Source organism: Procambarus clarkii, chromosome 11, assembly GCF_040958095.1.
Source record: "Procambarus clarkii isolate CNS0578487 chromosome 11, FALCON_Pclarkii_2.0, whole genome shotgun sequence".
In the NCBI taxonomy this organism is placed as follows: Eukaryota; Metazoa; Arthropoda; class Malacostraca; order Decapoda; family Cambaridae; genus Procambarus; species Procambarus clarkii.
In genome coordinates this window covers 36,909,665-36,928,163 of record NC_091160.1, presented here as the reverse complement: position 1 = coordinate 36,928,163, position 18,499 = coordinate 36,909,665, and the positions used below count along the sequence as shown (strand labels likewise).

At 39.2% G+C, this 18,499-nt stretch overlaps 2 protein-coding genes across 6 annotated transcripts in view; one reads left to right on the top strand and one right to left on the bottom strand.

The window, feature by feature from the left end:
* The window catches only part of lili (LMBR1-like protein), a 103,417-nt gene that overhangs the window by 43,283 nt on the left and 41,635 nt on the right, over positions 1–18,499 (top strand). Inside the window, exons 1-5 of one of the 3 annotated variants that reach the window (XM_069322613.1) lie at positions 8,041–8,843; positions 9,428–9,567; positions 10,387–10,490; positions 11,415–11,544; positions 14,655–14,729. In XM_069322613.1, coding sequence (XP_069178714.1) covers positions 9,495–9,567; positions 10,387–10,490; positions 11,415–11,544; positions 14,655–14,729 — 382 coding nt within the window. In that variant the 5' untranslated portion in view covers positions 8,041–8,843; positions 9,428–9,494. Of the gene's footprint in view, positions 1–8,040; positions 8,844–9,427; positions 9,568–10,386; positions 10,491–11,414; positions 11,545–14,654; positions 14,730–18,499 lie in introns of those variants that run through there. The other 2 variants (XM_045742539.2, XM_045742540.2) reach the window with 2 other exon arrangements.
* The window catches only part of LOC123758316 (uncharacterized), an 11,804-nt gene continuing 9,759 nt past the window's right edge, over positions 16,455–18,499 (bottom strand). For all 3 annotated transcript variants that reach the window (XM_069322615.1, XM_069322614.1, XM_045742543.2), the window contains one exon: positions 16,455–18,170. In XM_069322615.1, the coding sequence (XP_069178716.1) occupies positions 17,955–18,170 (216 nt within the window). In that variant the 3' untranslated portion in view covers positions 16,455–17,954. The remainder of the gene's footprint in view (positions 18,171–18,499) is intronic.

The following is an 18,499-nucleotide window of genomic DNA, read 5'->3' as shown; positions in this document are numbered from 1 at the left end:
AGATGAATGGGCATACCAAGGGGAGACAATCGACTTGAGAATGGTCCAGGACGGACCGAAACGTCGTCGTCCCTTCACCTTCTAGTGTGTGGTCTGGTCAACTCGAGGGAGATATTAATAAGGTATTCAATATATCACAACGTACAATAGAACACGAAACAATGGATATAAAGTGTTACACTTAGAAATATATTAGTTGTATTTTAATTTTACTACAAATTAAGATTTTAAGTAGTTCTTAAGACAATTAAGAACTACAATTTATAGTACTTAATTTTCTCCCCCGCTTGTGATGAGAGTTTGCTTTTGTCTTGTTTGTGGAGAGAGTGAAAAACAGTTCAACACATTTCTTTCCAAGGAGTTCAATGGACTGTTTAATTTTTCCCAAGGTGGGAGCTTGTGTTAGAACATCGTCTGCATATCCCACTTGTTGTGTTCCTTCTGTAAATTCAATATTTGCAATGACGTTCATAAGTATGTTAAATAGTGTGTGGGGGGGAGGAGGGGGGGATTAAGACCCCTCCTTAGGGGGTCTCGCGTTCCATACTCATTGTTCTGGAGACTGCTCCGTTGAAGCACACCTTGGCTTTCCTCCTTGTGAGGTAGTCTTCAACCCATTTCATGAGTCTCCCCTTGACACCCATGCATGCAAGCTCGTCCAGGATCGCAATCCCCTGTGCTTTGTCGAAGGCTCTTTTGATGTCAACAAATACAGAGTACTTAGCTGTGTTATTAGCCAAGTAATTAACTATACAATTTGCTGTACTCCGTCCTTTAACAAATCCATTAACACTCATTCTTGGGAGACCCAAGAACTGCCAAAACGTCTAATCTACGTAGAGGAGTTGTCCCTCCCCAGTGTTAAAAGCAGAATTAAGGAACTGAATGTTAAGGTTGCAATTAAGATAGCCAGAGATCCCTCATTACAATTATATTGTCAAGAAAATACTGAGTTCTGTGCTACTTACAGGGGAAAACAGAAGCAAAAAATGGCATCACAGATCAGTCTGCTACCTCGAAGAACTTCACCTGCTTGAGCAAGCCCGTGAGCTCCTGCCTGTAGAGAGGTTACCTCCCTGGGAGGATGACTCGTGCAGGATTATCAACAACGAGATGGCATCGAAAAAGTCCAGCATGATATCACAAAAAAATGAGGCACAATTATCTTGAGGAAATCTACAATCAATGAATTAGATAAAATCTACACTGATGGGTCATCTAACCCTGTTAATGGCAGGGCTGGTGCAGCATACACTGTAATTAGGAATAGTGCTTTTCAGCACGGAAATGAAAGAAAAGCACGTATTGAGAACTATGCCTCTTCAACGCAAGCAGAGCTAACTACCATTGTTATGGCGTTAAGATTCCTTGAACGGAACACTAATGACGCAGTGATCTGTACTGATTCAAAAGCAGCACTACAAAGCCTTAGTAAAAATCTGGCAGAAAATCTTGCAATAGTCGCTGAAATCAAGAGAGATGTGAGGGTACTAACCAATCAGGGAAGAGTCGTCAAATTTCTGTGGATCCCCTCCCATGTTGGAATTTATGGAAATGAACGAGCAGATGTGCTGGCTGCTGAAGGAGACCATATTGAATACTTCATACCCAAGAATCTTCTACAAATTAGAGGTATCATCAGGCAATACCACGACCTAAACCGCATTTGCTAATCTCACCGAATTTCTATATAAATACACCATCAAAAGGTAGCCTACTCCCGTGGCGTCACAGGACGTCTCTGAGGTGGGTCGACCCAACGTTCAGCCAAGCCCCGGTACGCACCTGAGGTCAGGTGACCTCACTCTGTGCCACTTCTCTCCATCTAAAATGGCGGCTCCACCCAGAGCTATGTACAGGTTCAATAAGGTTTCCCGTGATCTTGTAGCATAACCCGACATTGTATGCGGGTTGAAATTGAAATTGAAATTGAAATAAGTTTATTGAGGTAAAATACACACAAAGGGATGAGGTAGCTCAAGCTATTCTCACCCCGTTCAGTACAACGTGTTAGTACATACATAGACACACATCACGAACAATAAACCTGTTACCAAACATTCTGATAACATGCGGGTAGTCGTACCATATCTAGACACTGTATTAGTTGAGATGCCTACGGGATATTCATGCCCGTGCCACCTCTTGGGTGGCATAATCTTCATCAGTCAATGAGATAGGTAATTCAACCTGAATTAAAGTTATTCTTATTTTCGATCAGCGAATAACCAAACGTACATCTTGGGTGTGCATGTTTGGTTGACAAATTTCCACCTTCTCACAATGCTATCTTGTTATCATCGCCTCCCTCTCTCTCCCTCTCTGCGTAGAATAAGTGAGAGGGAGGGAGGGAGAGAGTGGGAAGGCGGGAGAGAAGAGGTAAGGTAATTCACCAAACCATTACGACTATATATCACATGAAAGGTATAAAAGGGTAAGGATTTAGGATAGCACGGAGAGGGAGGATGAAAATTAGGTTGTGGGAGAGGGAGGATGAAAGTTAAGTTGTGGGGGAGGGAGGATGAAAGTTAAGTTGTGGGGGAGGGAGAGTGTTGAGTTGAGTGAGGAAATGACTGTCCTGTCAAGCCTCACGCACTCTTTCCTGTAAGCACTGGCGAACGCAGAAGGGAAAGGAGTGAAACCTTGTTTCCCATCCCCCCCCCCCCCCCACCGCCTTTCCCACTCTCACGATGCCCGTGTCATCCGAGAGGATAGGTGTGGCGAGGCGTTGTAACTGACGGGTAAATGCTGCCTATGACTGGCTGCTGTCAGTGTGTGATGAGCAGCTGTCAGGTAAACACTGGTAATGGATGATGACTCCTGTCAGTGTATGCGATGAACAGCTAGGGCGGTCTCATCATCTCATAAGTCCACGCCAGAAACCAAAATTTTTGTTGTTTCTGACAAAAACAAAAAATGCTTTTTGTAACAAAACAAAGTTACAGCGCATGGTTTTTAAGTTGTAATAGTATTAAACCTCGGGGTTTTGTCTTAATTTATGTCATCCCTCCCCTGCAGCTTTGTGTGGGAATGTACTAAGTGGATTCATGGATGAATGTGGATTTATGGATAGTGAGGTGGATAAACGTGGATGGCGAGATGAACGAATATTTGGATAAATGGATAAATTTATGTGTGAATGATAAGTAAACTAGAATTGGTGAGTGGATGAACAGATTAAATAATGATGAGCCGGACTGAAACGGAATTACTTTCACGTCATATGTGCGGGTTGGGTTATATGATACGCTCCTTACTGCACCGTAAAGTTATCTTAACTTCTGCATCTGGGATTATGACCCAAGATTGCAATCGTTAAAAGCGCAGCAGCAGCAGCGCCAATGGGGGTGAGAAATGGGCATTATTGTGTTCACGCATGCCCACGTGGTCAACAAGGACCTTATCCTGATCCCTTGATCAGGATAAGTGCTTTCTTGTTGTTTAAGATTCGCTACTCAGAACTATAAGTTCCAGTAGCACGGGCTATGGTGAGCCCGTAAGGATAAGTGCTATATAGTGGCACTTATATATCCTTGATATATTGGTGCTTTCTCCTGATAGCTCCCTTTCCCCTTGTAAATGGGAAAAAACAGGCCTTCTGCAATTCCCTCTATTCTTTTGTTATGTCCATTCTGTATGGTATGAATGGGACCTAACCAGAGCACGATAAAGCTGTTATTACTAAGACCTCTAGCAATAAATCCCAGTATCCTATTTGCTTTATTAAGTTCAATGTAAACATAGTGAAAGAAGAAGTGAATGGGTGGTGTTGTAGTAGTGGAGGCTGGCAGCCTTCAACACACGACTATCTCCATTACTACGCTATATATAGCCTAGCTTCCACTGGAAAGATGAGCTTGGCGTCGTCCTTGACAGCAGCAGCAGCGACCCGTCACCTCCCGTCACTTTTAATAAGGCCATAAAACTAATATTTTAATAAAATCATTACCTGAATGTACAACACGAGAAAACATAATTTTAATCTGAAAAAGTATATTTTTATTAAGAAATTAGACGAAAATAAAGAGCTGGTGACGCCAAATAAAGTCGACGATCCAAGCGGCGGTTAGGTTAGGTTAGGTTTGGTTTGGTTAAGTTAGGTTAGGTTAGTTTAGGTTAGGTCAGTCTAACCTAACATATCATATTTATTCATTACTAACGTATTGCCAGGAAGCTTTCTGAAGCTTGTGTAGCTTGTGAATTTCGGGGGGTCCTAATTAGACGGACCCCCCGAAATTGAAATTGTAAAGTACAGTATGTGAATAGCTTCAGAGATGTGCTATCATTTTATACTCTTGCTGTGTAGTGTCAGATATATCAGGAGTAACAAATACGGTACATTTAATATATATTTTTAAATTTATATACAATACTTTAGAGTGTATGTATTAAATGAATGGATAAATGAAGCTGTACACGAATAATAGGATATATGTAGCGGCTTTTAAATTACTTTCATGCATCCGTAACGCTTGCAAGCGTAATCAATTTTTCTCTGAAGTGCGCCTAAGGGACTCTGTCACGAGAAAAAATATTTGTATAAAATGCATTTTCTATCCGATCGACTTGGGGGATAGTTTCAAAATGCGCGCCATGATATTCCCGTTCTCCCCCAATAGGCCGCACGGCACCTCTGCCTACGCGAGCACGTGGTCGGCCCAGGGTTGCCAGATTGGGCTACAAGTAGCCAATTGGGCTACTTTTGAGAGCCCCGCGCTCCCAAATTTTTAATTTCGCTACTAGCGACTTTTTGGGCTAGTTTAAACGCAAGTTGGGCTACTTTGGGCTATTAATATTAAGAAATAAAATTATGATTATTTATGCTTTAATAATATAATCTGTACAAATCACAGCCAAGTCCAACAGCCTGATTGACTAGATCACTGACCGCAGGAGAGCCCTGGTCAGAGACCGGCCCCTGGGGACGTTGATCCTAGGAACCTTTGAAAGAAAAAGTAACCGCAAGGCAAGGTAATCCTCCCCAGGGGCAATAGATTTCCCAACCTTAATTGTTAATAATACTTCATCCCAAAAGCTACACTTGGTTCCACAGATCTTCATTAAGGGGAGAAAGTTATCTAGACATTTACAGATTGATAAATGATGGGAAAGATCCCTTACAGTTAATACCTTTGTCAGGAAGACGATGGTTGGCAAGGAGCGGTAGTGTAAAGCGGCCGTTTGATCAGTGGGGTTCTCTAACAACTCATTACCAAATAGCTTTTTCCTCTTGTGATAAATGTGTTGCAAGGCAACTATTTTCAATGTACGCTGATCCCCAAAATAAGCTATATTTCACATGTTTCAAACCAATCCTAATTGATTTTGAAAGGATGAATTTACTTTATCAAAAGATGAAGCAGATCATAATAGCCTTCACACTGTCTTAGAAAACTTCACTCTTGGAATACTCAGAAGAATCGTTCGTCCTCATCATGCAAAGCTTCCTGTTAATTTGGACTACAATTCTATGTATCTGCCCCTGGAGAAAGTTGACTTTGGTTACGAATTTTCAACACTTCTGGCCACTAACAGACAAAACAATTTTACAACCCAGGAAAAGTTTCAAAATGTTCAAGAAAGATGCGATAATTTTTTAATGAAAGCTTGCAAATAGCTTCTTTCCCGTATTCTAAGTAATGCTGAAACTATAAAAAAAGGTGAAAAATCTGTTACCTATCATAAGCCTAAGCTTACATGGCCACCATTTTCGGAACTTCCGTTAGTATTAGCTGACCAATCTAAGCTTAGTGAAATTGAAAGTCAGTGGCGCCTACTGTTAACCATTGACTAGTCCAACATTTGTTTTGTGTTGAAAATATACAGCTTGCCAATCAGTAATGCCCTGGTTGACCGGATATTTTCGAGAGTAACGTCTGTGAAAACTAAACTGAGAAATCTTGAATGGGAATGGGACTTGAGCTTTTGACATCAGTCTTGAGAATCAAAACATATCTTTAAGAAAATGTAACTTGTTGCTCGTCATTTGAACCACTCATGTCAATGCTTAAATATGAGTCTGCAATATACAAGAACGAGGTTGTGGATGCAGATCAAGATCTTGGTAATCTTCAACTGTAAAGACGTGGAAGGACTTCACACCCATATAAACATCAGAGGTCCGCGGTTGTTCAACGTCCTCCCAACAAGCATAAGAAATATTGCCGGAACAACCGTGGACATTTTCAAGAGGAAACTAGATTTATTCCTCCAAGGAGTGCCGGACCAACCGGGCTGTGGTGGGTATGTGGGCCTGCGGGCCGCTCCAAGCAACAGCCTGGTGGACCAAACTCTCACAAGTCGAGCCTGGCCTCGGGCCGGGCTTGGGGAGTAGACGAACTCCCAGAACCCCATCAACCAGGTATCAACCAGGTATCAACCAGGTATCAACCATTAAGCTTCAAACAGTAAATAATGGTAAGTTATCCTATTATCATATTGGTTAAATATATATATGCAGAGATAATGTTAATAAAACAATTAAAATCGTTTAATGTACTCTATATATCATAATTACTTTGAAACCCGTATCAGGCACTAAACAAAAAATTGGGCCACTCTTATTACAAATTCGCTACTTTTAGACGGCAACCCTGAGTCGGCCCATTGTTTTGTTAACACGAGGAGTACCTGCACTGCTCTCCCCTCGGGCGTCAAATTTGATCAGTTTTACGCATTTATTTCCATTTGCCGTGTGTTTGTGACCCATTATATACATTTCCCATGGATCCTGGTCAAGGCCCAAGCAGTGGGACGCGTAAAGGAGCGAAGACGTCTGCCAAAGGAGACAAGATAAGTATGATTTACAGAAGGTTACGGGACGATGATAATATTGAAGGGGATGAAACTGATTGTGATAATTTCCAAAGCGATAATGAATTTAGTGAGGCAGGAGAATATGATGTCTCTACAAGTGAGGAGGAGAGTATGATGGAGAGTAAGGAAGATCTGCCGCGTGAAAAGCGAACACGTTCGGTACGTAGTCCAGAGCCTAAGGCTGATAATGTGTGGAGTCGTAGCAACACTCCTCCCATTGTTGATGATTTTACTACAACCCCAGGCCTGACCATTCCCACACCAACGTCTCCCATTACAATTTATACAACTATTTTTTTTACAAGAGCGTTGATAGAAATTCTCACCGTAGAAACAAACTTGTATGCCTCACAGTTTGCTTCAGAGACCTGCAGGAAATTGTGGAAACCAGTGACGGTAAAAGAAATGGCCAGATATTTGGGTCTATGCTTACTGATGGGGATAAGCAAGCTCCCTACCATGAGGATGTATTGGCAAACAAATAAGCTCTGGCATGCTCCGTTCTTCAACATGTCGTCGAGTCGGTTCCAACATATTGGCCAGTTCTTCAATACGTATAACAGCAATGCAATTCCCGAGAACAATGCTGACCGGTTGATAAAAGTGTGACCAGTGATGGAGCATTTTACAAAAAAAATTGCAGAAGTATATGTTCCAAAGAAGGAATTGAGTCTGGATGAAGGTACGATGCCATGGCGTGGCCGACTCTCTTTCAAGGTGTACAATCGCAACAAACCAGACAAATATGGTATAAAATTGTACATGCGGGCTGAATCAACGTCTGGCTACATATATGATTTTGACGTATATTGTGGCATTGGAAAAACTACAGTGGAAACCGTCATGGGGTTGATTCAGCCCCTAGTGAACAAAGGTTATCCTCTGTACATGGATAACTACTACAACTCGGTTACCCTGACAGAGAAGTTACGAGAAGTTGGGGTTTACACATGTGGCAAACTTAGACTGCAGCGTGGTGCACCAAAGGAACTGCAACAGCAGGCAAAGGGTAAACTTGCATTGGATACCACCTTGTACAGGCGCAAAGATAACACATTTGTTATACTATGGAAAGACAAGCGCATTGTCTCGCTCATCACCAACTTGCACAATGCAGACACTATGAAGTGCAGCGAAGGAAACACATTCGGAAACGTGACGGAACAACTACACTCGAACTGGTAAAAGTGAACAAACCGAAAGCAATGTGTGGTTATAATCGCTTCATGAAAGGTGTTGATCATTTCGATCAACATGATCAAGAATTACGAGTTCGTAAGAAAAACTCACAAATGGACGAAGATCATGTTTTATTTTATGCAAATGGCCTTGCATAATGCATTTGCTTTGTATAGGAATCACACAAGTGATAGCAAGAAGCTCACATTGCTAGAGTTTCACGAGGTGGCAATTTGGTCCCTACTGAAGTGGAACGCTGAGGAATGGCCTACAACAACAACAACCATACCGCATGCTGCAGACATAAATGCTAACGTAGGTCATCCTGCTGATGCCCCCGTGTCAACACCCGGACCATCTGGTGTGAGGTCTCTCTTCACTTCAACACCTCAAAGCCACGCGTCCTCACCAACTTCACAACACGAGATGTCTGGCACAGAACTCCTTGACCTGACGGCTCTGACAGAAGACTCAGACACAAGTCGTCGTCCTACTCCTCATAAAAGAAACCGACGTATTGTGGATTCTAAACATCGTCTCAACTACAAGTTGACACATGAAATTGTCAACCTGCCAAAACGTCTAAAGTGCCGTGTTTGCTCCAGGTCTGGCATAAGGAGGAACACTAGATACGGATGCAAAACGTGTGATGTGGGATTGTGTACTGTACCTTGCTACACTAGATACCACTGGAAAAAGGTATATTGGGTGGGCAAGAAGTAACCACCCGCAACAGTAACCACTCCACCTACGAAACATCTGTTGAGCAACTTCAGGACAGCTGACCTGAAGGAGGTGGAGTGGATAAAAAATGCTCAACTTATTGTTCTACCATCATCATCCCCTTGGTAAGTACACATATTTCGAATAATTTTTCACCAATAAGATATTATATTTTATACGTTTTGTAGACCATTATTTTGCGACTTTTTTCATACCAGAATGGACACTATATCACATAAAATTCTATGAGTAAACGGGAAACTTCATGAATTATTTTTCGGGTGTAGCGGGTGTGGCTAGCGGGTTGCAGTGGGGTGACATTGCTACAGGCAGGGCTTGGCCCAGTATTTTTATTTCATATGCATACGTCTGTGTAGGGAATTTTATTGCGATCACTATCTTACTATTGTGTTGATATATGTGTTGTAGTGCTAGTTTCTTGTGATACTGTATTCTCGAGTGCTGAAGTGTAATGAGAGGTTCAGTGTCATTCTGTAATGCCTAAACCCATGACAGTGGGGAATCAGGTTAATGATGATGAACTAACATGTAAACAATATAAAAATATTACCGACTTCCTCGACTTACCGACATATTGCCGGCATATTAATGTTACCAACATTCTCGATTTTTGCAGCAGCGGTAAGTCGAGGATGATCAAAGTAGAAGTGTTGTGTTTGTACTGAGAGATTACTGGATTGTGTTGCAGGTTATGGCTGTGCACGTTCAGTCTGTCAGTGTCTCTGGGCGCTGTTCTGCTGCTGCCCATCAGTATTATGAGCAACGAAGTCCTGACCATGTACCGTGATTCTCTCTATGTCCAGTGGCTCAACCTCTCTCTAATTCAGGGTGAGTAGTAACCCCCTTCTGTCTAGTACCGGAGCTTGATCAACTTCACATTCAGGTAGGTGTCTCATAATCCAATATCCGGAGTTAGTAGGCTACTGACCCTCATATTTGCAGTAGCCTTAACTCTTCTTGTAATAATAATAATAATAATAATAATAATAATAATAATAATAATTATTCAGGTAAATGTACATCAAACAAAATGAGTTACAAACCGAATGTTGGATTTCTAGATATAGCTACTAATATGCACAGCATTTTGGGAAAACGTTCTTCGACCATGGTGATTAACTATGTGGCCATTGCTCAATGATTTATTGTATAAGGTGAGCAGCTTTTATAATCAAAAGTCAGTATGTAGCCTATGAATTAGATCAGTATGTAGCCTATGAATTATTTGTCATCTCTCTTAACAATTTTATTATTTGCGTTTCTCTAGAATTAATATAGTATTGTATCATTCATTATCCATTTCTAAATTACATATTTTATATTAAAGTTAAATTATTAATATTTATCCATTTGAACAATTACAGTATGAAATAGTCTTAAGCTCGATTGATGAGTAGGTGTAGTTTAACATTTTTGTTTTAAATGCTTTGCCTGCTTATGCTAGTGTAGTAGGTTTCCTTTTATATTGACAGGAGTCTAAACATAAGATTTACTCATGTTTTCCATTTTTCCCAGTGAACACATTTATATACAGTACAATACCTGTTTTGTATAGTATGTTTGTCAAATAAACATTTGATATTTACAATATTCAATTTGATCCTGTTCTCTCTAATAATTTAGGTTAATGTGTTTTAATATTTTCAGGATTGTGGAACATCATCTTCCTCTTCTCCAATCTGTCATTATTTGTGGGGTTGCCATTTGCCTACCTCTTCACCGAGTCTGAAGGGTTTCCCGGCTCTCGTAAGGTACGGGCAACACACATTCAAAGTCTTACTTCGAGCTGATCAAATACAGTACTGCAGATGTTAAAAACTGGCTTGGAGAATCCAAAGAAGTTTATAAAGAGCATTGATATTGATCATTATCTTCTAGATCATGGGGGGTCCATTTTTAAAAGTTTTTGCCCATTTATACAATATTTTGCTACAAGGGCCTCTCTGTACTTTACACATTAACTATCCTGCAGTACAGTTTGCCAGGTATATAACTCCTTCCATTTTCAAATACTGTATATTATAACTGTTTTCATCTCCATCTTGGTTCAACTTTTCAGGCATGTGGCCATTTTGAATCTGAAATATTTTAATGATCGCTTGGGTAAACAATTGATAAATACTCAGTTGTGCCAACTTAGCTAAAATAACTTTATCTTGTAAAATATTTAAAATTTAGCTCATTAATGACTAATTATCCACATTTGTTGTTTTTATTTGAATTGCTTTGCAATATTTAATGTACAAGAAAAAATCTGTTAATTAACAACTGACAGTTTGATATCATCTGTATTATTTATGTACAGTACAGTACTTGGAAACATTTACATACTAGTGGGGGGTAATGGTGTACAGTAGTGTACAGTGGTGTACTGTATGTAAGTGTTCTGCAGCAAAGATATGCGAACACCCGGGCAACATCAATTTCCTCAGTCGTATGTTCACACGCATGTTACTTAATTTATTGTTTTAAATTTACACCTTCATTTATCAACTATTTACTTATATAATTTTTCAAATAAAAGAAATTAAATAATTATGCTAGTTTGTGTCAAGCTAATCATCCTTTATATTTTTTAACTTGGGTGTTAAAAGTAATACCTCTGGGTTAATATAAGATTGAATTTTTGCACTAATTTATGTTCTAATTTGAGTTGGTTATTGCATATCTTACAGGGGTTACGTGCTCGCATTGTTGAGACGGTGGTGGTGTTGACACTATTAGTGGTGTTGGTATTTGGCGTAGCTGTTATCCTCTCCTTCCTCTTGGGCTACTATGAGCAGGAGAATCTCTCACAAATGATTGGTGAGTACAGATGTAGCTCTTGATTTTGATAGGTCATTGCTGATGGTAGATGTTGGTCCCCCGCATCTCGTGTGATTAGTGTATCTATGAGGGGTAGTCTTACAAAATGGGATACTGTGCCCTCTTTTAGCTGTCTGCATGCATTGTTTTATTTTAATTTGACCCCTTTGTGGATATTAAACTAGACTTAACAAGGGATGCAGTGCCACTGATTGCTCTTTAAATGATTTATTCCATCGCACATGGAATACTGTTCTGTAAATGCCTTCCCTGTTAAGGCAGGGGGGGGGGGGCATAGACAGAAATGCTATACTCAATATATAGATTGAGTAAAATACCTGAACTAATTACTGGAATCATCTCAGAATGTTCTCTCTTGAATTGGAAACAAGAGATCACATTATTTATGTTGTACTCTATATGGTTAATGCTTGTCACAATAAACATAACTGATTGGAGTGAGAAATATGGTAGGAAATGTAAAATAGACCCAGTGAATAGTAGGGATGATTTTAGCAGTCAAACACGAAATATCAGAGGTCCATAACTATTCAACCAAATATTTGGACATTGCTGGAAGAAGAGTTAGTCTTCTGTAGAAATATTGACAAGTTTCTGCAAAAAGTCCCAAACCAGCCAGATTGTGATGGCTACCTAAGCTTACAGGTTGTTACCAGGAACAATTTATCTGATCAAGTTATCAAAAGGAAAGCCTAGCCTCAGACTGGCTGTAGGTGTACCCACAGGAAACTATTCAGAACATATACACCTGAGATTTTTCGTATCTGTATGAAGAGAAGGGGTTACTGTACTTTGCAGTTACCTTGCGATGGTTCCGAGGATTGGTGTTCCAGTGGCCTGGTCTGAGCCTCCTTGTTGGTGGTCTAGTCAACCAGACTGACACGGCTGCTCACAGCCTGACATATGAATCACAACCTGGTTGATCGTATCCTTTGGATGTGTTTATCAATGCAGTACATTTTTCAAAATCACTGCATGGCATAGTGCTAGTAGAGATTTTGTAGGTTTTATATTATGGTATAGGGCTTGAGGGACTGCATAGCAAGAGAGAGAGAGACAACTCTTGTTTCTCTCTCTTGTTTTCCCCCAGATTCAGAAAATGATGGGGGCGTGTGTTGTTCAACAGTACACGAGTTGGTAATAGTTCAGGATGAACTGAAATGTTGTAGTTCCTTCAATTGTGGGATGGATGTCAACTCTTCAGCCACATTATTGTGACTCATCATCTGCATGTTATTCATCTGTTACTTTTTTTTTGTTAAGAAATTAATTTGCAAGTACTGGATGTAAATTTTGAAATGTTGCATGGAAGAACTTACAGTACTGTAACTATCAATCAGTCTTGTGGAATTTGTCTAAATAACATAACAAATGCATTTGTCAGGTGTGTGATTTATTAGTTGTTAGTACTGGTATTTGTTATTTATTTTGACTGTACTAAGAGACAAAAGCAGACATGATTTATTATTTACAGTACTTGTATACAAATATTTCCAATTATAGCCTAGGTCTGGGGTGGGATTTTCCAATCAGGGGTGAACTGTTTAACAAAGATTAAGAGTGCCTCTGTCAGTCTTGGGTCTTGAAACTAAAAGTTCCATTCTCACTGCTATGTTAATGGTGGTGATTACATTTTAAGAGGCTTCACTTAGCCGTAGGCTGTAAATAAATACAATACTAGTCTCCTGACCCCAGTACCGTCTCCCTTTGTGATCTCTACACAAGCTTTATATTTAGCACAACACCTCCATTTTAAAACAAAAGAGATGTTGCCTTTGGAACATTCGTTAAGAATGGAACAAAATACTGTACCTACTCATTTCTTATTTTTCATGATTAATAATGTATGATTGCTTAAATAAATGAATTCGTAAATTTGGCTAGTGTTTATCTTGTTAAATATTGTAGATACTAATAGTGACCATACCCTTTAGCATTTTTTCAGTTTGATACATTAAGTTGCCATTGCGTGGAAAATTCAGAAAGTTGAAATGGAATTTTATTTAATAATTAAGGTTCCTTCTCTGCACTTGCTTTCAATTAACTGAAAGTTCAGTTGTGTACTGCAGTCAAACTTCATATGAAAGTTCTTTACTCCAGTCAAAAATTACACAAAAGTTCTTTATACATATTTAATGAAATATACTTAAACCATTATTTTGGTCTTGACGTGTCTGTATGAAGTTGAATGTTTGCCATATATGGATTCAATACTTGATAAAGGGGATCAGCCATTTTATATATATGGTCAGAGTAAAGTTTTGTAGTTATGTACATCACTGTGTCTCATGCAGTGGCTGATTCCTTAAATTGGTAGTTAAACATTTTTTATTCAAATGCATCCTGTACTGCTACATTGTTTTGTGTACTATATATTTTGTATGCTTACATGACAGTCATTTCATAGCTTGGTGATGGTACAGGAAAATCAACACCTCATTTAGTGCGACATGATTGTGGAGTTTAGTAATATACAGTCATGAATTGCGTGACAAATTACTAGCATGACTTGGGGAGTAGAAGAACTCCCAGAACCCCATCAACCAGGTATCAACTCAACCAGGTACCTGTACATGGAAAGTTCCAGGGCTAAAGTTCAAATCTCCAAATCAGTCTGGTTTTCATTGGGTGAGAAATACTAAAGAGAACTGTCACTGGTGTCCTTGGCTGGGAACTACTCCTTCTAATGATTTATTCTCTTCTTCCCAGAATACTGTATTGTAAAGAGAAGGCCTAGTGATCAATCTCTCCATATGTACTGTAAATATGGGAATGTTTCACGAATATACCATGATTTTTGAATAAAATTTGCCATCGCAAAATTTTGTAAAAACTAAACTCCGACCATTTGATTGCTATGTTCTACCCACTGATGTTCATGGAAAATTAGTTATGTTTTAGACTTTTGTAATATACAGTAAAGTATATACCAAATGTGCAAGTATTTTTTAGATTGTCTTGGGTTAATTTAGATTTTTTGCTGACTTCAGTACTATATATAAAAAAGCTCCTTATGTTGTCTATTTTTCCCCCCCCATCATTAGCTAAATTAGTTATACTGTAAATAGTTTCTTTATGGTTTGTTGTAGGCATGACAATGAAAACGGGAACCAGTTGGCAGATGGTGGTCGCCTTTGTTTACATCGTTCAGCAGGTTAAGTTAGGTCAGCTGTGTGACCCTTGGTGTGCCCTTGTGGGATTCTGCTTACTCTCTAACTGTTTGGTTTAGCTGCGATCACACATTACAGTATTCTATTTGACGCTGCATGTTTCAGTGTGATCATACTTCGTATTTAGAAGTGTTTCAGAGACAACTCGTGAGAAATGATATATTCATCTGTTTTGCTCCCAAAATTTGTGCTATTATGCTACTAATGACTAAAGTCTCTATTCCAATGATGTTTACACCATGCTTATACAGATCCTTGGACACAGACACTTTATCTCTCCAGGTATATGTTTTGCATCTAGCACTATATGGCAACTAGAGATGCAGTGAGCTAAATTGCATTGTCCTTGTTTCTTGCACTCGTTTAGTTGCATTAATATAGTGAATTTGTTTCCTATAATGTGTACATGATATTTTATTTCAGGACTTCAAACTTCAATTTTGCAGGTCCCCAGTGCTTGATTCGAAGGAGGTATTTCCCGTCTTTGGTGTGGTTTGATGGCATCAATGTGGCTCTGAACTCCCTTGATTGCATCACCGTGGCTCTAAATGCCTTTGATTGCATCAACGTGGCTCTAAATGCCTTTGATTGCATCAACGTGGCTCTAAATGCCTTTGATTGCATCAACGTGGCTCTAAATGCCTTTGATTGCATCACCGTGGCTCTAAATGCCTTTGATTGCATCAACGTGGCTCTAAATGCCTTTGATTGCATCATCGTGGCTCTAAATGCCTTTGATTGCATCATCGTGGCTCTAAATGCCTTTGATTGCATCATCGTGGCTCTAAATGCCTTTGATTGCATCATCGTGGCTCTAAATGCCCTTGATTGCATCATCGTGGCTCTAAATGCCTTTGATTGCATCATCGTGGCTCTAAATGCCCTTGATTGCATCAACGTGGCTCTAAATGCCTTTGATTGCATCATCGTGGCTCTGAACTCCCTTGATTGCATCATCGTGGCTCTGAACTCCTTTGATTGCATCACCGTGGCTCTGAATGTGCCCATCCTGTCTTGGGACTTGAATGCTTGGCGACTTCACAGCCAAGTTTCCCTTTGGTGCATTATCTTGTTATTGCTGTTGTTGATTTTAAAGTTCACTCAAACGGCATACAGTGGGGGATCCCCCCATTATCCAGCTCCCCCTTTTTATGGATTCTTTGGTTAACTAGAAAGACTGAAATTCGGTTCTTCACCCACTTATTTAGTGGGTGGAGAGTTTCATGTTGGGTGAGTAGGGTTCCTTTCTGATGAAATCAAGAAGTCTCACCATGAGTTGTTAATGGTGAACACAAAAATTTGATTGTTTCTAGGCAGAGTGAGACAGCTGAGCTAGTCTGCCTCTGTTCACCTAGCAAATAGGTACTTGTACGTTAGTCAACTGTTGCAGGTAGCTTCCTAAGCAATGGTCAAACACTACATGTATTTAAGGAAATGTTGAATTTTCCACAAAGACTCAAACTAGTTAATATATTCATGTATTCCCTATTAAACACCATTACCATTATTTTTACACATGTCTGTGAAATACATAAACAAAGCAAATTTATAACAAAATTGTCACACCACGTTTTCAGTTTCTATTACTTTTTGGTTCAGTAATTACTCTTTATCACATCTGCTGCTCTATACAACTATTATGTTTTCTTAATATTATTGTTTGACAATGTTTCAATCACTTTTATTCACTTAAGTCTCAGGGCTAAGAAAAGTGTCTCGAATGATAATACATTTATTTAACAAGTAAGGGTTAGGGGTATAATACACAAATTGATATCAGCTTGTCCGATACAACACCAGGAGCCAGATTCACAAAAGCACTTAAACAAGCACTTACAAACCTGTCCATCTTTTCTCAATCTTTGGCGGCTTTGTTTCCAATTATTAAACAGTTAATGAGCTCCGAAGCACCAGGAGGCTGTTTATAACAATAACAACAGTTGAATGGGAAGTTTTCATGCTTGTAAACTGTTTAATAAATGTAACCAAAGCCGTCAAAGATTGAGGAAAGATGTACAGTACAGGTTCGTAAGTGCTTGCGTAACTGCTTCGTGAATCTGGCCCCAGAGTCATATGTGTACTCAAGTCCTCACACCAGCTTCATCCTGGGGGTTTTCATCACTTTTATCCTGCTGCAATCCACACTACACAAGAGGATCCTTCTCTTGCTCCTCTTCTAAGGAGCATATATCTTTTCTTTCTTCAGTATGGACACTACATGCTGTCTTCCAGGTTTTTGTGACTTCTCTATATACTGTATTGGCTAATGAAACGGTACAGTATAGACCTTAGAGGATTATGTCATGTGATGACCAAGCCACATGTCACAAAATGGAGAAAAGACTACGCCTCAGCCCATTCTGGTCCATTATCAAGTCTTGTCACGCAACTTGATAATGGTCCAGGACGGACCAAAACGTCGTCGTGTCTCCATTTTCTGATGTGTAGTTTGGTCATCATATCTTGAGCCACATTATTGTGACTCAGTATTACATTGCATCTCTGTTGCCTCTTTCTATATACATGACAAAACTCTTGTGTGGTCCTATTGCTTTGCTTACATCTAATTCTTCCAGGTGATTTTTATTATCTCTTCAGTTACTACTACTATATCCTACATAATGACTTCTGGCTTTCCATTATCATTATCCACCAGCCTTCCATTCTGGCTCTACTTTGAGTCTCTGGAAGCTCCTGTTGATGTCTTTGCAGACTATCTTGTCACTTGAACCGAGGAAGTTTCCATTGATTTCAATCTAATAACTTGGTCTTCTACTGTTGAGTTGCTGCTTATTTGACTGTGCAATTGCCATAACACCTCAGTGGTCATTTTGCTTACTCTAACCATTTGGTTAGCCATTTTCAAACAGCCTATTTAATGCTCTCCAGATGCTACTAATATATGTCTGTCCTTAGTGTGTCCATTTTTCCAGTCTTTGTTATTTTTGTTTTTTGTTTCCTTGTGTGTATGCAATTGCGTGTAGATGCGCATGCATGTTTTGAGTACATCAGGATTTGTGAAAATGTGAGTATCATCACGTATGCCCATGTGTGTGCTGATAAATAAATATAAATAAATATGTTTATTCAGGTAAGGTACATACATACAAGTGATGTTACATTAAAGGATTGATATATAGATAGAGCTAGTACATACAATGCCTAAAGCCACTATTACGCAATGCGTTTCGGGCAAAATGATGTTTTTTTTTTTTATGCTTAGCAATATTTCCAGTCCTTATGGTGAGCCGGTCTGCACTGTATAGGGCAAGGTTCATGGATTCTGTCACCAGAATAATCAGCCCTGAATGATCTCATGCCCACAAAAGTGTAATTTTGTCTTCTGGAAGGGAACGGGCGAGAGCCAGGGAATTTGTGGCACCAATATGCATCGTGGGCAAGATGACTTTTCTTCAGAGTTGGCCACAGTAGTTGCTGAGGAGTAGACAATCTTGTATAGTAATTTATAATATTGAATGCTGCTATATTTTCCTGTGTAATATTAGTTAGATATATATATATATATATATATATATATATATATATATATATATATATATATATATATATATATATATATATATATATATATATATATATATATATATATATATGTCGTACCTAGTAGCCAGAACTCACTTCTCAGCCTACTATTCAAGGCCCGATTTGCCTAATAAGCCAAGTTTTCCTGAATTAATATATTTACTATAATTTTTTTCTTATGAAATGATAAAGCAACCCTTTTCTCTATGTATGAGGTCAAT